Here is a 23,332-nt window from a genome sequence, read left to right as displayed (position 1 = left end):
GCACTTTACCATCTCCCAAGGGCCTCTGTGCACTTTGTACTATCTCTCACTTCTACAGTTGACCTTACAGGGTTTCCTGACTAGCCCTATCTTATTTTTTCCACTACTGCAAGTTGAATCTTATCTATGTTTTTGTGTGGTACAATTGCAGGTATTATCCAGACAGGTAGCTTAATTCACATTTCCTGGCATTGTACCTTAAGCTGGTTGGAACCCTGAGAAGCAACAGTGAAAGCTATTCTGGGTTCCCATAGAACCCAAGTCACTTCCCCATTGCCTTGGGAAGGACCCACGCGTCACTGGGGCAGAGCCAGTATGTAGCCAGTCTATCTTGAGTCTCTGCCTTCTTTTCCATTTGCCTGGGGCCAATGTCACAACACCTATTCAACTCTTGGAAAATCACCCTGGAGTTAAGACTCAAAAGGGAGTAAGTAATTTGTTACCTGAATATTTAGATCAGGAAAGCCTAGAGATCCACATGGCCAGTGTTTTAAAGGGTTTTTTTTTAGCCAGAGTTCCCTTTCTTCCAATGATATTCTACATGGAAGCCCAATTTGTAAAACATAAGTGGAGCTGCTTAAATTTGTACCAAAGAACTTCCAGGGCTGCATAGAATGTGATTTGAAACCTCCCTCATTTGTCAGGTGAGAAATCAAAACTCCAGAAAGATCACGCGACTTGCACAATGTCACAATCATAGCTTATAACCAGGACTAGAACCCAGATTTCCTGATTCCTAGTTAAATGGACTAAATCTTCCACTGCACAGCATTATATATATGTCTCCTTCCTGAAGCTTCATTAGTATACTTCCTTGAGTTATACACCTCATAACTTTTAATGTTAAAGTATCTGTGATCATTTTAAATCAATCTTTATTAATAATTTTATACCAAAGCATATCACATTTTGTTAAGAGATCTATATATTATTTCCAAGTTGGTAATTAGAACCATTGTCTAACCATTATCAATTGATATTTAATGAATTTTCTAGTCTTTATTGCTTCAGTTAAACAACATTCAGTGAGCACCTATGATATTTTGCAGCTCTGCAACCTCTTGCTCATCTCCAGCCCTCAAATTGCAAGACTGTTGCTCCTGTTCTCTGTTTTAATTGATATATTTTATTCCTTCATTCATCCATCAACTCCTTCCTTAATCCAACAAAAATATACTGTACATTCATTATTGCTAGGGACTATCCTGAAAGCCTGAGATAGAAATGTAAAATATCTTTCTGTTAGCAACAAAGTATCTCTTTAAGAATAGTAAAAACTAATAAATAAATAGGACTTAGGTCACCCCATCTTTATATCAATTCCTGTGAACATATATCCCTGCCTTTTGAATTGGCTCAGGTGGCATACAAAATAAATATTTTCATCTAAAATATTATCAGTATAGGGCTAATATAAAAATCAGGTTCAGGCAGAGTATACCTTGAAAACACTAGAGAACTGCATGCACCTATAAAAATACCTCAATATTGATTGTGTCTTAACCATGACGCTGTCTCTGAAGTGGCAGGCATAGAAAGTGGGCCCAGAGGTGTGCCTGACAGTTGAAAGTCTCTAGTTCAAGTGTGTTCTCTCTGCTTTTAGAATTAAAGAAACCATCTCCATTTTAATTAGTATCATGTTACTGGGGGAATGTACAAGTGTGACATTTCTAATAATATAGAAATCATGTAGTGTGCCAAATGCAATATCACAGTCCCATGAATTGTAGGCATCTGGGCCTCAGCTGGGTCTTCTGTGGGCATATTGTCTTACCACACTGAACACGGGCAGGGCACTTACTCCTGCAGGAAGTGATTTCCAGCTGCATCTGAGATAGGGCTGTGATCAGGCTTTGCCTGACTGAGTTACATTTTAGCAGAAATCTAGGGGACTGATAGGTCAGTTCCACAATGAAGATAAAGGTTTTAATTTTTCGTTATTATCTATTTGTGGTCAGTGATTCCTGCCATGGAAATCGATCAGGTAGTCAGTGGAGGAAAGGATTTTTGAGAATTCCAGTGCCGGGTGTCAGGAGGTGACCGTGAGAGCACGCTTATGTAAAAACCATTTCCCACAACTCTTCCCAGACAGTGGACACTGACCATCCAATCATTTCAGTTACTCAGGATCTAAGAGACCTCAAAAAGATGACTACAGCTATGTGCTTAGTTGCATCCAACTCTTTGCCACTCCGTGGACTGGGGCCTGCCAAGCTCTTCTGTCCATGGGATTCTCCAGGCAAGAATATGGGAGTGGGTAGCCATTTCCTTCTCCAGATGACAGCTATCAAGATGCCCAATTTTTCCTAGCTCTGTACTCACCACTTCCCTTTCCTGTTTGCAAGGGATTCTCCTTATGTCCCTATGTGCTATTTCCAGATGAGTAATGTTATCACTTTATATGCAAAGATAAATTTTTCTATTTAAAAATTCTTTCAATAAAACTTGCTTTTCAAAAATACTGCCTTTCTAGAAAACTCAAGAAAGTCAGCTTCAAGACCCAAAGCTAAGCTATGATTTCTTTGTCCTAGACAAAAAACGATCAGAACTCTTGAGATAAAGCTCATTTTCCATTCAAGAGCACATAACTGCAAGTTCTTACAATGAACTTAACAGGAAAACAAAGGCCAAAGACTAAAACATCCAAACAACCACGAAGATTCCAACCTGATTTTCTTTTTCACAAATATAGAAATAGAGACCTCCAAATGTTACCCACCCTATACAGTTAGTTACAAATAGAACCAGGTATAATCATTATTCCTTCAAGCCATCAGGACTCATATTTTTTTTTTACAGTTGACAATAAATAAATTGGCATAATCAGGAAAATGTGACGTGATCTGTGTTAGTTGCTTTTATAACTAGCAATGCATTTATATAATTCAAAACTTTGTGTATTCTTCGTTCCCCATGGGCAACTCCTTATATTTCTGATGCTTTTCAGAAGCAACCAAAGTCTCCTCTGTTTTTTCCAAATAGATTCAATGCCCATATTCTTGTGATCAAAGCACTGTTAGGCTCAACCTGAGGTATTGTAGGAGATAATTGCCCTTATTAAACTGAAATTATTGAAGTGTCTTTCATATGCTGCTAAGGGCCTATTCTTACATGTGTGGTTTACAAATGGAAGCAGATTGCCATCTCCACACAAAAGGATAGCTTATAATTCTGGAATACAATTACAGGAGGCAATGAACATTTGTCATAATTTTTAAAAATTAAAATAGACTTCAAACCCTTTGGCCTCATGCTGGGTACTTCATTAGTATGCATAGATCCTCCAGTGGAGATTATTTTAAAAAGACAGATGAGGCAAAACAAAGGACTACCTTTTTTTCCCCTGCTGGGCACTGTCCGCCTCAGACAGTGTTAAATATCTGTGTTACGTTTATCTTTAAATATATTTAAATAACTTTAAATATCTGTGTTACGTTTTAGCTATAAAGACAACATTGGTATTTAGGAGATTTTGAATCCACAGAAACTATCAGTCCCTTTGTCTGGGGACGGTGGTTCTCTGAGCTGTATATTTCCTAATTCAACAGGGCATTTGATAGTTCCTAAATCATAAACTCGGCATTTAAGGACCTATTGTCTAATAGACAGTACAGCCCCCAAATTGGAAAGCAATTGAAATATTTACTAGGTTCTTGAAGAGGTGCTAAAGAAAGAATGCCATGGCCACAGGTATTTAGCTGAAAGTATAACTCAGGAGGGATGTTCTTTCCCAAATGGATTCAGCTATGGTTTCATATCAGCCCTTTCTTATATAATCAATCTAGTCTCTTCAATTCTGTAACTCTCCATACTGCATAGATTGCAAAGCAAAGCTCACAAACTGACAGGGAAACATGGTAGCTTTTTCAAGAGTGAAGTAGAGACAAAGTGGGTGATGCAAGAGGAGAGTCTGAACTATTCATTCATCAACATCTTTAATAAGTGCATTCATATTTGAAAATACATTGATCTAGGGTAATCTTCCCACCAAGAGTATTACCTTTCCTTTTCCCAAAAAGATTGAACAACACCCTTTTCCCAGCACAAATCACAATGTGAAGAAAACTTTCATTCACATTAGCATCCAATATTTTCCAGGCTGTTGAGGACTCTCCGTGGAGACCTAGCTTAGAATATATGAGAAATAACTGAACATGAGATCAGAAACTATGTTGTTAAGAGCTCTTTTTATATCCTTGGCAACACCACCCTCCAAAGACATACATCCACACATATGACAGAAGAGTTTCCTTCAGTCTAAAGACCACCATCCTGCCATAATAAGGGTATCACAGGAGGAATACTAGTAGCCTCCTTGTTTGGTGTTATACTTACGTCTTAGATGCCACTCGATTCATACTGTAGCCATGTAATCCATCAGACAACTAGGTGAGATAGAAAAGTTGTATTGAAGAAAGTAATCTCAGAGGGGTTAACTATCCTGCCCAAGATTTCATGGCTAACGTGGGCAGAGCTGGTTTCTTGACCCAAAGTTCAATCCTTTTTCATGGCATCAAATGAGACACAGTGAAATGGCCTTGTCAGTGGAAAAGGCATTGAAAGGTGATGTGATGTTACTATTATGAGTGCTTGCTTCTGGTAATTCCAAAATTAGCAACCCACTGCAGCTCCCGAGCAGTTCTCCAAATCATACACCATGGCATGAGAGAGAATACCTAACAGTAAATGTAGAAGACCTAACAGTAAATGTAGAAGACCCAGTGCTTTATAACTCACCTCAGGGAGGGATTCAGGTTCTCCAAAACCCGTGTTTCTAAGTCTTATATCAAAACTCAGGCTTTCATATTTGCACGAAATAAAACTTCCATTTCTTCCTCAGATTCAGTCTAGACATTTTTAGCACCCTCACCCTAATGCCACTGGATGTCAACACACTAATTACAATACAGTCATGGATGGTCATTTTCTTGGCGTTAGAAACTCATTCTAGAATGAACGTTGACACCATTCAGAAAACATTTATTGAATAACTGCTCCTTCCCAAACACCATGACATCTAGCGTTACAAAAAATGATTAATACATGGTTTGTTAACCACTAACCAGAGTTTTATTGGGCACACCTCATCTCATGCCATGCTGGATAAAGGAAAATCAACAGTATAAGGCCATTATCATAAAATCCAGAGCTGTGAAATGGCTTCCAGATACTTTTGCATGACCAATAACGTGTAGATTTAGATAAAAGCTTCTGCTGTATCAGAAGTTGTAGCAGATAAAAAGGTTTCAAATTCTGCCTTCTTAATATGATGAGCGTGCCATATGGAATATGAAACCAAATCAAATTTCATTCCTGGTATAAAAGCTCTAATGAAGAAACTTTCGATCAAAATAGCAAATAACCTTGCCAGGGGCAGCTGAAGCAAATTACTCAGTCCTCCGGTCTGCAGATTCTTCCTCCAAGATGGGTATTTAATAGCCAGAGCCTTTCCCATACAGCCCTTTTAGATGAGAATTAAAAATTCAGCCACCCCAAACCTCTGATGGGGGCTTCCCTAGCGGCTCAACCGGTAAAGAATCTACCTGCAATGTGGGGGAGACCTGGATTCCATCCCTGGGTGGGGAAAATGCCTTGGAGAAGGGAATGGCTACCCACTCCAGTATTCTTGCCTGGAGAATCCCATGGACAGAGGAGCCTGGCGGGCTACAGTTCACGGAGTCCCAAAGAGTTGGACACGACAGAGCAACTAACACACACACACACACACACACACACAGCCTCTGATGAGCACCGAGAATTGTGCTCAGGGCATTCCCGACAATGATATGAACAGAAGGTTCTCTTTCGTCTTCCAGGTCCAGGCTGCCCTGAAGCGTCAGTGGAACCAGTACCAAGCTCAGCGCTGGAATGGCCGCCGCCGGGCCCACCGTGCGGCCAACGCCGCCGCCGCCACTGCCGCCGCCGCGGCCGCCCTGGCTGAGGCTCCGCCAATCTACATCTGCCACCAGGAGCCACAGAACGAGCCCACCGACAACCTGGGCGAGGAGGGTGCTGAGGTCATCCCCATGGAGGGAGGGGAGGTCATCTCCATGAAGGGTGCTGAGGTCATTGCTGTGGAGGGCGCTGCTGAGGTCATCGCCGTGGAGGGCGCTGCTGAGGTCATCGCGGTGGAGGGCGCTGCTGAGGTCATCGCGGTGGAGGGCGCTGCTGAGGTCATCGCGGTGGAGGGCGCTGCTGAGGTCATCGCCGTGGAGGGCGCTGCTGAGGTCATCGCGGTGGAGGGCGCTGCTGAGGTCATCGCCGTGGAGGGCGCTGCTGAGGTCATCGCGGTGGAGGGCGCTGCTGAGGTCATCGCCGTGGAGGGCGCTGCTGAGGTCATCGCCGTGGAGGGTGCTCCTGAGGTCATCGCCGTGGGGGGTGCTGCTGAGGTCATCGCCATGGAGGGTGCTGAGGTCGTCGCTATGGAGATCATTGAGCAAGAGTCATCCGCTTGAAATGTGACGCCAACAACAGCCTTGTGGTCCCTCAGCCCTCACTTCCTGGGAGCAAGACCGACCCTGCATCTCAAGTGATCTCCATCCTCCCAGGAGCACACATCTCATTTGTGAGAAGTATCAAGTGCATTTGTCCATAGTGAATCCGAAGACAGTTTTACTTGGTACTCTTGCTTCCGGGAGACAGTGGAGGAATGGAGTCTCCCTCTACAACACCTGTGAACTCTGCAACACCTGTGAATTCCTGTGAATACCATCTTTCATCCAGGACTGAGATGTACAAATGTCAGAGTAAAGTAAGCAAAGTACCTGAGTAAAACACAAGTTGACCTAGTTCAGATCCAGGGTGCTCCTTGTTAATCTTGAGCCATTTCTACCTTCGAAAAATTCAAGTCACCATCAATGGTTTTCTTTTTAACTCGAAACTTTTAAATTAGGATACTTTGGTATTTGGGTATGGTTCTGATTTTTTTATTTCTTTTTTTAATTTCAGTCAATTCTGATGTTATTCAGATTTTTTACCATCCACAGACACACCCACAATATAAACCACACAAATTACAACTTGACCTCCTCAAAACAAAGTGGCTTTCTAATGTAGAGATGACTAATTTTGTGGGGGAAAAAGATCTGCATTTGGCAGGAAGATACAAGGCTTTGAATGAAAAAAAAAAAAAAAGTCAGTTTTCTATGTGTTCATTACTTTACTAATACTGTGTGCTCAGCTTGGTCTTGGGCAGGTCCTGACTTCTGTAAGAAGGAATTGGCTTTTATGTTGAATGTGCTTTGGTTACTAACATTTATAAATTGGGAGGTCACAAAGAACCCACCACTAAATTTTTCACAAAACTGCCAAAAAATCGAATTCCTAGTGGAAGAGAATACTCTCTCTAAAGAGAGTTTTCCACTTTCCTAAACTCCAGGATTTATAAAGCAAATCACTCGAGGTTTCTAAAGCAGATTACCTCTTGCCCTTGGGTGCTATCTAGCAGTAAAAGATAAATTTGTTTAAGACTGGTAATTAAAAGACTCCATATAACTCCATTAACTGCTTTCCACCCAGCTTCTAAGCTTAACAAGATCTCAGCCTTTTCCAGAAAGATTCAGTAGGGCTAATTAGAAATCAGTTTGTAGTTGACCTCTTGTTTGATGCTATTAGTGAAACAGGAGGGGGAAAAAACAATTAACCACTACAAGTTTAACTGTATACCAACTCATTTAAAATAAGAGTTTCTCATTAAAATCCAATGTTATATTCCCATACCTCTCTTTACTTTCATATAAAATCTTCAAAACTCCTGAGTAAACCAGTATCATTACCGGCACCTGAGATTAATTTGTGAGTTTGCAACAGTACTCAGTTACCTTTATGTAATTTGTATTCTAAATGAAGAGATACATCAAAGCCCTCCACATCTCAAGTCTCAAGTATGTGCTCTTATGCCACTGCCTTTCAGAGATGATATAGTTTTAGAGATGATATAGTTTTGGAAAGACAAAAGAAAAATATATTCTTTCAGAGAAAATGTATTTTGGATACTAAAGTAGCTTATGTCTCCTTTACTTGAATGTAAGGGAGGATTTGAAAAGAGGGTATTTTTCCAATCACAGTGTTTATGTAATAGTGTTCCTATTTTTGTTTACAAACATGGAAAACAGTATTTCTGGCAGCTCTAGTACAAACGTGATAACATTTTGCTGAAATATTCTAAATGCTATTGTGCTAATATAGTAGTGGCTGAATAAGATCAAACAGCTTACTATAGAATTGTGCACATTGCCAAAATGACGTGAAATGCTTGCCCTGTATCCATGTATGAATTAATAAAGAGTAATGATAAGCAAAAGTTGTATGTGTGTTTCAGTTGTGTCTGACTCTCTTTGTGACCCTATGACCTCTGGCTTGCCAGGCTCCTCGGTCCATGGAGTTGTATGTGTGCATATGTTCTAAAGAAATATATCCATCTTTTCATTCATTCATCTCATCTCCTAAGCTCATTCCATATTATCTGGGATGCTAACATCTCATCTTGCTTGTATTACAGGAGATGGCAAGATAATCCAAAAATATAAATTAGAAAACCATATGCAAAAATACCCTCAGAGGTTAAAGCGTCTGCCTGCAATGCAGGAGACCTGGGTTCAATTCCTGGGTCGGGATGATTCCCTGGAGAAGGAAATGGCATCCCACTCCAGTATTCTTGCCTGGAGAATCCCATGGACAGAGGAGCCTGGTGGGCTGCAGTCCACAGGGTCCCAGAGTCGGACACGCCTGAGCGACTTCACTTTGACTTTCATGCAAAAATACCAAGGTTATTGTCCTTGTCAGTGTAGCCATCTTCAATCTTCACTTTGACTATAACCTCCAAAGCACGGTTCTCATACCTTTGTTAGTGCAAAACCACCAGGACTATCAGCCTATTTTGTATAAGTTTGGGAAGTACAGCTAAGAAATCTAGAACAAGAAAGTATCACATTCTTTTATGATTGCTGTTTTGTTTTTTTTTTCATTATTGTGGGACCAGACTTGAACTGTCCAACATCACATCAGATCATTAGAATTGTTACAGTCATTGATTTTTAAGATAGTTTTGGAGATTAAGGCTGGATAAAAGGCAACAAATTAAGTATCATTAGAATGCATAACAGCCACTATTAGAAAGATTTTCAGATCTGGAAAGCATGAAATGGAAAAAAATGAGGATTAAATGAGAACCATGATGAACTAATACAGGCAAACAGAAGCAATTTGTAGGTTCTTCATGCAATGTAATTGCACCGAGAATTGCTGGCCTCTGGAGATCCAAGGAAATTTTTCATAAAGGATACATCAAGATGACATTTTCCCCTTTGTGTTCTACTGGGGAATACAAATAAATATCATTACCCTTGTGATGTTGAACAAAAATAATTTCCCATCATACTGTAAAATCTGACTCTCCGATAGGGTAACTTGAATTCAAATGGTCAGCTTTGGCCCAAAATCAACCTTTGGATGTATGTTGATACCATGGCTTCTGGAGGAAGGAGAGATGTTGGAAAGAAATGATAGAAACACTTCACAGAGCTCCAACCCTTCTCATTCATTCCTTCATTCATTATCATTGATTGAACAGATGTTTCACACACCTTTCATCCAGCTATATAACAAATATTTGCTAATAGTAGCCATTATGAAACAATTTCTTTGTGTCAAACCTGCCAAGGGAACCCATACCCTTAAACCATGCACGTGTGTGTGCTCAATCGTGTCTGACCCTTTGCAGCTCCATGGACTATAGCCCCTCTGTCCATGGGATCCTCCAAGCAATAATGCTGTAGTGGGTTGCCATTTACTCCTTCAGGGGATCTTCCCGACCCTTGTGTCTCTGGGCATTGGCAGTCAGATTCTTTAGCACTGCCTGGGAAGCCCACACCCTTAAACCATAACGACTGATATCTTTGGGGCAGAAGAACACACACATGGGGTGGAAAACCAAAGTGCTATAGTGTTGGAGGTGGTAGCTGAGTGTGACCTTTTCTCCACCTGAGCCCTGAGTGGGACAGCTAAGTTATAAGAAATATTCTTAGAACAAGGTTTCTTCCTAAAGGCTTGGCAAGGACTCATTTTCTTGATAATAAGGTCTAAAATAGTAGTTCTTTCATTGGCTGGGTTACAGTTCAACACCTTATCATTGTAATTAACACAGAGTTTAAGATTATTCATGAAGAGGATGGATCAGAAGACATATTTAGGAAAGCATACTTAGATAAGCTCAGAAAGAAACAATCATTTGTCATTTTGAGAGAGGAAATAAGATGCCTCCCTCCTAACTTAAGCTTAGGAAAACTGATTTTACTGAATCAATCCATAGACAACTTGTATGGGGTGGGGAGGGAGGTTGGGGAATTAGCTGGAAACATAAAGAAAAAGGATGATAATATATGCACATGCAGACACAGGAAGACACAGAGAAGCCACATTTGAAAATTTAAAACTAACCATATTTTTAATTTTTGTTCTTCTGGACATAAAATTAATACGTTTTAAGATCTGTGAAAAGCATTGAAGGAGAGAAAACACAGCCATTGAAACTATAAACGAACTTAGGTCAGGAAGACTTTCCTAATATATCTTCCTCCAAAACCTCTGAAAGATTTCAGAGATTTTTCCATTAATTTAAGCCTTGATCAGCCAGTCTCTTAGGTCACTGATCAGTGTCCAGTCTCCATTTCCAGACATCCAATGCCTTTTACCTAAGTCTCTCAGAAATCCTTCCACTGATTCAAACTGTGCTGCTCTTTGCCAACTAACCAGCCATCATGACCAACCTCTGCATGTCACCACAGCCTGCTTTACTGCAGAGACTTAATATCACATTTTAATTTGGAGAAATGGCCTCCAAACTCAACCTCAGAGTATCACTGGTGAAGTGCTAAGTAGACATTCAGTAAGAATCAACTGAGGGATCTTCAATAAGAAACACAATTCAGAATAGATCAGGATATCTGTTTTCGCCCAATCATGCCAGACTCATTCATCAGAGCTAGCACACTAGTTTCATGCCAAAACACACAGCCAGCTGTGAGCCCTCGAGACCTCTGCCCAGTAAGGTAGCTGGTGACCTCTCAGGGCAGTTAGCACTTCTCCACTGCATGCCACCTTATAGTTTCTGTATGCTGTCATTCCAAAATGCATACTGTGAGGCTTAATATGGAGTTCAGTCACAGAGCATTTAGGAAGAACATCCATCAAATAGAGATAATCTGAGAAGGAAGAAAAGAACACCAGTCATTGAAACACTGAAGTCAATATAAACCTAAGGACATTAGCTTACCTCCCCTTTATAACAACCAAACGTGTTTTTAATCCCCGTTTTAGTGACGAGAAAACTAAATGGAAGTCAAGTGGGAATAACATGCCCACCACTATCACAAAGTAAGTGGCTGAGCTAGGGTCTGAATCAAGAGTACCCAATGCCTTGAGCCAGCCCCATGTAAATGGGGTTAGGTTTTGCAAACTCACTCACAAGAGCAGGCAAGCTCCTCCCTTCCCCACCACAAAACAGGGACTGAGGAAATAAAAACTGAAAGTCCCTTTGAGACTTCCCTGGTGGTCTAGCGCTTAAGAATTTGCCTTCCAATGCAAGAGACACAGGTTCAGTCCCTGGTCAGGGAACTAAGATCACAAATGTCACAGAGCAACTAAGCCTATGTGCCACAACTAAGACCCTAAGCAGACATAAATAAGTAAATAAAAAATTTGAAACCTTTGGATGTTACAGCCAAGCACCATATCTGGTGCTTCCCAAGAGAAACTGATGGGGAAACACTGCAAAGCTGTATTTATTGAAATGCAGAAACCATTGGGATTATTTGGAGGCAAATCTCAGATTTCTATATTTATTAAACCTAAATCAATGCCTGACATTAAAAAAAAAAATGCCCAACGCCTCTGCTTTTTAAATTTCTACCTTGAAAAGACTGGCACAGCTCTTGTTTGGGACTTCTGGCTTCCTACTAAGAATGTTGCCACATTTTGTAGCTTCTCCTTTCCCGGTGGAGATGCAAACAAGACTGACCAGATGGGTTTAGATCCTGGCCCAGAGCACCAGGGTGGGGACCCAAGGAGCATTTGTACCTGGAATAGTGGGTGCAGTGAGGCCTGGGTGAGCTGCTGAGACAGGAGGATTGACTCCAAGTTGTAGAAACTGATTTCAAAGGGGCTTGGGAATAAAAAGGGTCAAAGGGAGCATCAGAGCCCAATCAAACATGTTCAGTTTGTACTTGGTTATTGCTTCCAGCTCAAGAAAATGAGTCAGAGCTGAGGGAATTGGCCAAACAGGGATCACTTGCATGGGAGCAGAGATGAAAGACTTCACACTGCAGCTTAGCATCACTAAGCTGGGGCCTAGTGAAACGGTTTGCAGGGGTGGGAGTATGGTTCCACTTAAAGAGATAGAGGTGACACTTTCAATTAAAAAAAAAAAATGATGTCTTAAAATCAGGGATAATGTTAACTAAATGTTAACTAAAACCTGTCCTTCATGGTGGACATTCTCTACCCACAGTAGGACAGCTGTCAGTTCCTTCTCCCAATCCACAGCCATGGAAGCCAGTATTTTTTCCCCCAAGAGGTTCAGTTGCAATCTTCAACAACTTATTCATCATAAATCTCAACAGGCTACAGCCACCATTACTCTGTTAGGAGAAAGTTTCCTCTGACATGTTGCCATGTGACTTGTAAAGCCTAGTTGGTCATTCTCAAAGAATGGGCATTGGGACTTCCCTGGTGGTCCAGTGAGTAAGACTTCACCTTCCAAGGCAGGGGGTGCAGGTTCGATCCCTGGTTGGGGAGCTAAGTTCCCACATGACTTAAGGCCAAAAAACCAAAACATAAAACAGAAGCAATATTGCAACAACTTCAATAAAGACTTTAAAAATGGTCCACATTAAAAAAAAAAAAAAAAAAAAAAAACTAAAAAAGGTGGGGCATTATTTAGAATGGCCCAAAGGGGAAATCAAGGCCAGTGAGATGAATCTTTAGGCTCATAATTCTGCAAAGTGGCAATGAAAGGGTCTCTACCCAATACCTGGACAAAACAAACTCTAGAAGGAGACCAGAAAATGAAAATAGAGAAGGGGAAATACTTGAAGAAATACTGTTTAAACCCTCCAGGATCAAAGAAAAAGACCTCAAATAGGGAAAATTCATAGATTGCCAAATAAATTCCACAAACTAAAAATCTTACAATACTGACGAGATTGGGTCAAGATCAACATAAGACAGCAGACAAAAACTTTCTCTTTTAGGGAAAGAAATAGAGACTTGGATAGCTAAGAAAGCAATATGTTCAGTCGCTTCAGTTACGTCCCGCTCTTTGTGACCCTATGAACTGTAGTGTGCCAGGCTCCTCTGTTCATGGGATTCTCCAGGCAAGAATACTGGAGTGGGTTGCCATTTCCTCCTCCAGAGGATCTTCCTGACCCAGGGATCACACCCAGTTCTCCTGTGTCTCTTGCATGTCAGGCAGATTCTTTACCACTGAGCTGCTAGGAAGCCCTAAGAAAGCAATATAGGTAAATAAACATGAGTATGGGTCATAAAATATGTGAAATATCTTAATATAAGATAAATTATAATTAAATGGCCATGATCACTTAGTCAAAAACAGATCGTCTCATACTGGGAGCAACTCACATACAGGCTTTATTATTGTCTAAGTAATAGTGGACCATATAATATAGACCTCTATATAATAATAGTGGCCTAAATAAAAGTGGACTTGGTACTGTTTCTCACTCATATTCAACAGCTTTGGGTGAGGTAAAGGCCAGCTGATCGAGATTTCCTAGTTTAAAATTAGAGACCTGGAAAGAATGTTTATGATGACCCAATCTCCAGTTCCTAGCCCAGTGCCTGGCATCCTACAAATATCAAACATTCAGTGAACATTTGTTGAATTGAATGTACACCAAAATAACTAGTCAGAGATAGAACCAAGATCTTCTATCAGAAGTGGCCCCTTTGTTACTTCTCTACTCTGGGGTTCAGTTCAGTTCAGTTCAGTCACTCAGTCATCTCCGACTTTTTGTGACCCCTAGGACTGCAGCACGCCAGGCCTCCCTGTCCATCACAAACTCCCCGAGTTCACTCAAACTCATGTCCATCGAGTCGGTGATGCCAACCAACCATCTCATCCTCTGTCGTCCCCTTCTCCTCCTGCCCTCAATCTTTCCCAGCATTAGGGTCTTTTCAAATGAGTCAGCTCTTTGCATCAGGTAGCCAAAGGATTGGCGTTTCAGCTTCAACATCAGTCCTTCCAATGAACACTCAGGACTGATCTCCTTTAGGATGGACTGGTTGGGTCTCCTTGCAGTCCAAGGGACTCTCAAGAGTCTTCTCCAACACCACAGCTCAAAAGCATCAATTCTTCGGCTCTCAGCTTTCTTTATAGTCCAACTCTCACATCCATGCATGACTACTGGAAAAACCATAGCTTTCACTAGATGGACTTTTGTTGGCAAAGTAATGTCTCTGCTTTTTAATATGCTGTCTAGGTTTGTCATAGCTTTTCTTCCAAGGAAAAACTGTCTTTTAATTTCATGGCTGCAGTCACCATCTGCAGTGATTTTGGAGCCCAAAAAAATAAAGTCTGACACTGCTTCCACTGTTTCCCCATCTATTTGCCATGAAGTGATGGGACCGGATGCCATGATCTTCGTTTTCTGAATGTTGAGCTTTAAGCCAACTTTTTCACTCTCCTCTTTCACTTTCATCAAGAAGCTCTTTAGTTCTTCTTCACTTTCTGCCATAAGGGTGGTATAATCTGCATATCTGAGGTTATTGACATCTCTCCTGGCAATCTTGATTCCAGCTTGTGTTTCCTCCAGCCCAGCAATTCTCATCATGTACTCTGCATATAAGTTAAATAAGCAGGGTGACAATATACAGCTTTGATGTACTCCTTTTCCTATTTGGAAGCAGTCTGTTGTTCCATGTCCAGTTCTAACTGTTGCTTCCTGACCTGCATATAGGTTTCTCAAGAGGCAGGTCAGGTGGTCTGGTATTCCCATCTCCTTCAGAATTTTCCACAGTTTATTGTGACCCACACAGTCAAAGGCTTTGGCATAGTCAATAAAGCAGAAATAAATGTTTTTCTGGAACTCTTTTCCTTTTTAATGATCCAGAGGATGTTGGCAATTTGATCTCTGGTTCCTCTGCCTTTTCTAAAACCACCTTGAACATCTGGAAGTTCACGGTTCACATACTGTTGAAGCCAGACTTGGAGAATTTTGAGCATTACTTTACTAGTGTGTGAGATAAGTGCAATTGTGTGGTAGTTTGAGCATTCTTTGGCATTGCCTTTCTTTGGGATGGAATGAAAATGGACCTTTTCCAGTCCTGTGGCCACTGTTGAGTTTTCCAAATTTGCTGGTATATTGAGTGCACACTTTCACAGCATCATCTTTTAGGATTTGAAATAGCTCCACTGGAATTCCACCACCTCCAATAGCTTTGTTCATAGTGATGCTTCCTAAGGGCCACTTGACTTCACATTCCAGGATGTCTGGCTCTAGGTGAGTGATCACACCATTGTGATTATCTGGGTCATGAAGATCTTTCTTGCACACAGTAGTAGATATAATGGTCTTCTGAGTTAAATTCACTCATTCCAGTCCATTTTAGTTCTCTGATTCCTAAAATGTTGATGTTCACTCTTGCCATCACCTGTTTGACCACTTCCAATTTGCCTTGATTCATGGCCCTAATATTCCAGGTTCCTATGCAGTACTGCTCTTTACAGCATTGGACTTTACTTCCATCACCAGTCACATCCACAAGGGGGTGTTGTTTTTGCTTTGGCTCTTCTCTTCATTCTTTCTGGAGTTAGTTCTCCATTGATCTCCAGTAGCATATTGGACACCTACAGACCTAGGGAGTTCATCTTTCTGTGTCCTATCTTTTTGCCTTTTCATACTGTTCATGGGGTTCTCAAGGCAAGAATACTGAAGTGGTTTGCCATTTTCTTCTGCAGTGGACCACGTTTTGTCAGAACTCTCCACCATGACCTGTTGTCTTGTGTGACCCTACATGGCATGGCTCATAGTTTCATTGAGTTAGACAAAGCTGTGGTCCATGTGATCAAATTGGTTAGTTTCTGGGATTGTGGTTTTCAGTCTGTCTGGTCTCTGATGGAGAAGGATAAAAGGCTTATGAAAGCTTCCTGATGGGAGAGTCTGACTGAGGGGGAAAACAATCTTGTTCTGATGGGGTGGGGGCATGCTCAGTAAATCTTTAATCTTATTTTCTGTTAAAGGGCAGGGCTATGTTCCCTCCATGTTGTTTGACCTGAGGCCAAACTATGGTGGAAGTAATGAAGATAATGGTGACCTCTTTCAAAAGGCCCCATGCAAGCACTTTTACACCAGCGCCCCCAACCCTGCAGGCCACCACCGACCCACGCCTCCACCAGAGACTCCTGGACCCTCACGGGCAAGTCTGGGTCAGTCTCTTTGGGATCACTGCTCCTTTCTCCTGAGTCCTGGTGCTCACAAGATTCTATTTGTGCCCTCCAAGAGTCTGTTTCCCAGTACTGTGTAAGTCCTGGCAGCTCTATGGTGGGGTTGATGGTGACCTCCAAGAGGGCTTGTGCCATACCCAGGTCTACTGCACCCAGAGCCCTTGCCCCCGCGGCAGTCCACTCTGGGGTAAGCTGCTTCAAAAACCTCACTTATAGACCTCCCTGGTGGCACAGTGGATAAAAATCTGCCTGCCCATGCACGGGACATGGGTTCAATCCCTGGTCCAGGAAGATTCTACATGCAACTAAGACAATATGCCACAACTACTGAGCCCATGCACTGCAGCTACTGAAGCCTGAATGCCTAGAGCCTGCGGTCCAAAACAAGAGAAGCCACCACAATGAGAAGGCCACGTATCACAACTAGAGAGAAGCCCAAGCAGCAGTGAAGACCCAGAACAGCCAAAAATAAAATAAGTAAATAAATAAAATTATTAAAAACAAGTGAAAGCACAGCGACCTTGTTTTTGCCACCACCAGGTAGGGCATCTTCAAGCAGTCACACAGTGATGAGCTTTTTGGTGAAGCTCAGACATTAGTCACCTTTTTATTAAGCTTCTTTAAGCAAACCAAGTTTTCTTCTCTGAGTGGTTCTCCTTTCAGCATTTCTAGTTGGGTTTTGGTGGGGAGAAAACAATCATCTTCCTCCTGCCATTGGTGAGGGGAGAGGGAAGTTGGGGGTCTTGAATATTTAAGGTATCTATTTCCAAATAAATATGTATTTATAAATATGTATATTATTTATTTATCTATAAATGTTCCAGATAAATATTTATCTCCAAATAAATCCTTTCTCCCAAAGCCTCTCTATCACAACCCTTTTAAACTCTCAAAGTACATGATAGAAAACTATCATGTTGAAACACTAATTTACAATTTCTTGGGCCCTCCAGTGTGAGCTAACCTCATGCTTTAGGATGTTCTGTAGGGTTATTGGACACCTATCATATTATTGTTGGCTCAAAACAGAGATGTAAAGAGTGCCATTTTGACATTCAACTTATGATACTAAATACTAACATATATGTACATGAATTCCACACACTTCTTATTTGGAGGCAGGTTGGTATAAAGAAAAGAACACAGCTTCTAGTCCTTGGTCCAAATTCGATCTCTGCCACGTAGTAACTCTGTGTCACACTCCTCATCAATTAAATGTAGATATCTATCTACATGGAATTTTGAGAATTAAACTAGACAATAAGCAAATGTAACCACATTACCTATTCCTTGTAGGAAGTCAACAAGTTCACTTCCTTAATCTCTCCCAAGTTTCTGTGAGGCGGACAATGTGACCACTTATCCCCAGTGACATTAAATCAGGAACTCAGTGACAGAGGCCATTCTTAACACAGGACTTCTTACATCGAGTATCACAATTTTGACCACATCAGTTTGCCTTTGCATAAGAAAGCTGGAGATAGTGATATATCCTGCAGATAAACAGCTTTCTCCAATCGGCTATTTGTGGTCTGAAACCATAGCAGAGATGATGGAAGACACACTCCTAAAGCTGCTCGGCTCTTTCCTTGGTGGTTTAGATATTCATCAGGCATCCTGACTGAGCCAATTTGTGTTCAGAATTTTGATTAGTTAGCAAATTCACAATAATTTGAAAATCAGTCAAGATTCACTTAGCTCTGGGGATGACTGTTGACCGTATTTAGAGAGGATGGTGCACAGAGAGCATGAAGGAGTATTTGTCAACTTCCAAACACCATCATTAAAGCATATAAATTATTTTTGTACCCAGGATGTCCAAAGTCTTCACATTTGTAGGTGTCTTCATTCAATAAAGTAAATAAGAAATTGGTCTCGTAGGCTAATTTATTTATACCATGCAAGTATCAGTAGGTTTGCAGATTTTAAAGAAACAGATTGGGATAACGGCAGACATTATGTCTCTTGATTTTCCCTTTAAGAAAGAACTGGTTGCCCAGATGCGTAGTTAGCTGGCAGCTGTTTACTCCAGGTCCCTCTCACCTTTGGGGCTCCTTTCAAGGTGTGTGTTCAGTCCAACTCTTTGTGACCCCATGGACTGTAGCCCACCAGGCTCCTCTGTCCATGGAATTTCCCAGGCAAGAATACTGGAGTGGGTTGCCATTTCCTTCTCCAGGGGATCTTCCTGACCCAGGGATTGAACCCACATCTCCTCCATTGCAGGCAGAATCTTTACCAAGGAGCCATGGAAGCCCCTTTTCAGGGTGGCCCCAGCCACTGATAAAGCAGTATCAAACTTCTTTACAGTGAAGTCTAGAAGCTAAAGCATGCAAGAGAAGAACCAGAGCTCACAATCTTATAGATCTTTACCATTTTCCTAATCTTTATCACTGCCTTAACCACACTCACTTCATCAGCAATTTTAATAATTCCCTCATCATTACTATTGTTCTAAAGCATTTAACTTAGCTTTCCTTAAAACCACCACTCTCTTTTCACACTCCTTATCTTTATGTGATACTTAGTTAAATTATGTAGTTAGAAAATAAAGAGCAATTGGTATCCAACGATTGGCAGCAAACATTAAGCAGGTATACTTCTCATAGTCCTGCTTAAACTTTAAGGTGTTCATGAATCACCTGGGAATCATTCAAATACAAACTCCTATTCAGCAGATCTGGAGTTAAGACTAAAAATCTGTACTTCTAACAAGGTGATACCCGGAGATGCAAATGCTGTTGGTCCCTGAACACACTTTTGTTTGTTTGTTTTTAATGTTTGCCCTAGGAATTAGTTTTGTTGTTGTTGTGCTGAGTCTTCGTTGCCGCATGCCAGTTTTCTCTAGTTGCAGCGAGCAGGGGCTATTCTTCGTTGCTGTGCACAGGCTTCTCATTCCAGTGGCTTCTCTTGTGGAGCACAGGCTCTAGGGTGCACAGGCTTCAGTAGTTGTGGCTCCCAGGCTCTAGAGCACAGGCTCAGTAGCTGTCAGGCATGGGGCTTCGTTGCTCTACAGCATGTGGGATCTTCCTGGACCAGGGATCAAACCCATGTCCCCTGCATTGGCAGGTGGAATCCCACCCACTGCACTACTGAGGAAGTCCTCAACCACACCTTTTTGAGTAGCTTCCAGACCTGAGCATCCAGCAGGCCACAGATATCCACCAGAATGTTTTATGGAGGGAAGGAAGAGCACGGCTTCATCTGGAAAATCAGTAGTTTCTTCAGTAACAAAAAATGAGGTTTTAACTTTGTTCATGAGCTAGGCTAAATGCTTTACTTACATCATTTCTTTGAATCCTCTTAAGCACGATATCAGGGAAATATGGTTCCCATTCTACGGATCACAGAAGTAAGGCTCAGCCAGCTAACTTGCTCAATTATCACACAATCAGTGGGTGCAAAAGCCATGCTGTCTGGGAGAAAGCATTCTTATTTCCAGTCAAAAAATTTTAAAATCAACTAAATGGAAAGAAAAGTTCTCATCTGAAAAGAAGACCAACCCACCTCTCACCTTCTGTAGATTACAGTTCAAGAAATGTCCCGAAAAGGAACATGACGCAAAAGAGAGAACACATGAAGGGCTCACATTCTAAGGCTTCTGAACAGATTCTAGGGGAAGTAAACCCATGCCAGGCTTCATTTGCTGAAAGCAACATTCTTGTCCTTATTAACAGAAGCACTTTTCGTGCTTGATATTCTGTCTTATTTATTAATTTATAATGTTTGTGGGTTTTTGAGTGCTCGTAAATCAAGCAACACATTACATTAGCCCTAAAATGGATGTGATGTCAAAAAACTACAGATATAAGTGAGCAACCAAATCCAAATTGAGTTGTACTGAATCCCAAATATTTAAAATGTTGCTGATAATCCACCCCTTTAAATATCTGGAAGAGATTGTTTCTCTACTAAAAAGGACCTGAAAGGAGTGTCACACTGATATTTTATCCTACTCTTTGAATTGTTGTTTTACCACCTACAAGAGAAAAAAGCAACACAATAGGACCATGAGCCAAGAAAACAGAACCCAGATGTTTCTAAATTGTCCTTCCTGAACAATAGTACAACCAAAAGCAATTTTTGATTCCACAAAAATTTTCTACTTTTATAATTACTAGTTGACAGAATTTTAAAGAAGAAATTTCACATCATAATACACTCTCATAGAAAAACATTTTGCAGTCGGTAATTTCAGTCTGTTAGTTATTAATGGCATATCTTTCTAAGCTTGGCAAATATTTGCACGCCTACTAGGGGGATGACACTTCACCTCATGTTGACTTCCCAAGTGGCTCAGTGATAAACAATCTGCTTGCCAAGCAGAGGATATGGGTTTGATCCCTGGGTGGGGAAGATCCCCTGGAGGAGGAAATGGCAACCCATTCCAGTCTTCTTGCCTGGGAAATCCCATGGACAGAGGAGCCTGGCGGGTTACCGACCACGGAATCACAAAGGAGTCAGATATGACTTAGCAACTAAACAGCAACAACTGCACCTTGTATTTGTTAGAGAAATGGAGGGTCCTACATGCTTGACTCTGAGTCTGCATTAATGAACCAAATATCTCACTTCAAAAAATGAAATAATTTAGGGGAAACAGAGAGGAAAAACAAAATTTTGTATCTATCATTTTTAAAGTTACAATTTAAAATATCAATAACATTTTCATTTTCGTAGAAAACAAGGGTTCCTTTCAACAAAAAACAAAGGCAAACCTGAGGTGAGGTGGAAAATGAGTGTTAGTCACTCAGTCGTGTCTGACTCTTTGTGACCCCATGGACTGTAGCCTGCCAGGCTCCTCTGCCCATGGAATTCTCCAGGCCAGAATATAGAAGTGGGTAGCCATTTCCTTCTCCAGGAGATCTTCCCAACCCAGGGATCAAAGCCAGGTCTCTCACACTGCGGGTGGATTCTTTACTGTCTGAGCCACCAGAGAAGCCCAAGGTGAAGTGGAGCCTGCTTTAATGATCATGAATTTGGAGTCTGAACACCAGTGGGCTCATCCCAGCTCTGTCACAGGCTATGCCTTGATATCCGCATCTGAAATGAAGCTCTTTGTGGTGTTATAATTCTAAGATCACATGAAAAATTTTCTTAGCAATGATGACACTTCAAAGAAATATAAATGCAATGACTGCGTTATACTTAACCTTCCAGAGATTATGAATCAAAGAAAGCAATCTAGAAATATTCCCCAAAAAGTGAAAAGTGAAAGTGTTAGTCACTCAGATATGTCTGACTCTTTGCAACCCCATGGACTGTAGCCTACCTGGCTTCTCTGTTCATGGAATTCTCCAGGGAAAATTACTGGGGTAGGTTGCCATTTCCTTCTCCAGCAGATCTTCCTGATCCAGGGATCGAACCCACATCTCCTGGACTGCAAGCAGATTCTTTACCATCTGAGCCACCAGGGAAGCCCACAAATATCCCAAAGGGTTACTAAAACACTCTTCCATTTTCCAGTACATGTCTGTAAAGCTAGATTTTCTTTATATACTTCAACCAAAAGCAAAATATTTCAACAGATTGATGGCAGAGGCAGATACAAGAATCCAGTTGCTTTCATGAAGCCAATCACTAAAGAGCCAGGCAAACATGCGAAACAATGCCACTCTTCTCACTGTTGTTTTTTCTGAAAAATCACTCAAATTTGCATCTCAGCAAATCACATGTTTTTGATACTTTGATTGTTTGTGAGTGGTCTGAATAGCACATTTTAAAATCTAACATGTCAAGGGTCAATTATATCTCTAAAAATTGTTCATAAGAGATCAGACAATTGATGTGATCATATCAGCACATTTGTAAGAATGTTACAAAGCTTGAGATTTCCTGCAACCTCTGTAAGGAGAATTTTACTCTCAGGAGGTTCCACTTCCTAGGTGAATGAGTTCCCCGCTAATCAGCAGATTTCCCCCAAACAACATATCACTCCTTCCCCAAACCACTCTCTTTTCACTTCTCACACTTTCATCCCATTTTTATCTTACAGAAAGAGAACAAAGAAACTACAGTAAGACAAACTATGTTGCTTATTAACAACTAATTTAACACTCCTTAGAGAGCTCCTTCAGAGAAGGCAATGGCAACCCACTCCAGTGCTCTTGCCTGGAGAATCCCAGGGACGGGGGAGCCTGGTGGGCTGCCGTCTATGGGGTCACACAGAGTCGGACACGACTGAAGTGACTTAGCGCAGCAGCAGCAGCAGAGAGCTTCTTAAAGATTTTTCTTTCAATCAGTAGGAAATCGCTCTAAGATAATGATCAAAATACTAAGTTTTTTTGTCCATATAGTCAACTTTTAGCTGTGACACAGCACTGTCACTAAAGTATGTACACGAGACAGACACAATTTCTCCCTCCAGGTTGGGATAATGCAACATATTTGGAGCATTTCCTAACAGATCTAGTAATCAGTATGGAAAAGAAATTGCATTCAGCCCAGAGTCTGTTATTAGTTGCTATATACTTCTGCTGAATGAAGTTATTTTATGAAATTGCCTAAATTCCAAGGAGTATAGAAAAGGAGGATAACTGGGTTTTTATTGTCTACTGTGTCTCATACTTCTCTGGACCAATTTATAGAGAATTAAGAGTCCTAGTGTCTTTCTCCACTTTGATCATTTTTTAAGTCAGAGAAAATACCTGAATGAAGTAGAAGTAAACTCTCCCAGATCCCGTGTTGACTACGTGTGTGGCAGCAATTTCACAACTGTTGAGTTCTCAGTCACACAGAATCTTCAGGATTACCACATCTCTTCACTTTCTGAAGCTACCTGAAGGGTTGTTTAGGGTGAGGAGAGAAGGAGATGATATTAAAGATGGTAGGTCTGCCTGGAAACAATTTCAGATGAGTGAAGTCTGCAGAATGGGG

At 41.2% G+C, this 23,332-nt stretch overlaps 2 protein-coding genes across 8 annotated transcripts in view; one reads left to right on the top strand and one right to left on the bottom strand.

The window, feature by feature from the left end:
- The window catches only part of GNGT1 (G protein subunit gamma transducin 1), a 446,502-nt gene extending 440,721 nt beyond the window's left edge, over positions 1-5,781 (bottom strand). Inside the window, exon 1 of one of the 2 annotated variants that reach the window (XR_008717560.1) lies at positions 4,336-5,781. Coding sequence is in view for 1 of the 2 variants with exons in the window: in XM_055589734.1 (XP_055445709.1) it covers positions 4,336-4,358 (23 nt within the window). In the remaining variant the exon portion in view is untranslated. The remainder of the gene's footprint in view (positions 1-4,335) is intronic. The other variant, XM_055589734.1, reaches the window with a different exon arrangement.
- Positions 1-8,290, top strand: part of CALCR (calcitonin receptor) — a 46,990-nt gene extending 38,700 nt beyond the window's left edge. For all 6 annotated transcript variants that reach the window (XM_055589731.1, XM_055589730.1, XM_055589728.1 and 3 more), the window contains exon 13: positions 5,817-8,290. In XM_055589731.1, the coding sequence (XP_055445706.1) occupies positions 5,817-6,455 (639 nt within the window). In that variant the 3' untranslated portion in view covers positions 6,456-8,290. The remainder of the gene's footprint in view (positions 1-5,816) is intronic.
- The last annotated feature ends 15,042 nt before the right edge of the window (positions 8,291-23,332 follow it).

Source organism: Bubalus kerabau, chromosome 8, assembly GCF_029407905.1.
Source record: "Bubalus kerabau isolate K-KA32 ecotype Philippines breed swamp buffalo chromosome 8, PCC_UOA_SB_1v2, whole genome shotgun sequence".
NCBI classification, from domain to species: Eukaryota; Metazoa; Chordata; class Mammalia; order Artiodactyla; family Bovidae; genus Bubalus; species Bubalus kerabau.
The sequence above is the reverse complement of the archived record's forward strand: the minus strand, read 5'-3'. Positions and strand labels throughout refer to the sequence as shown.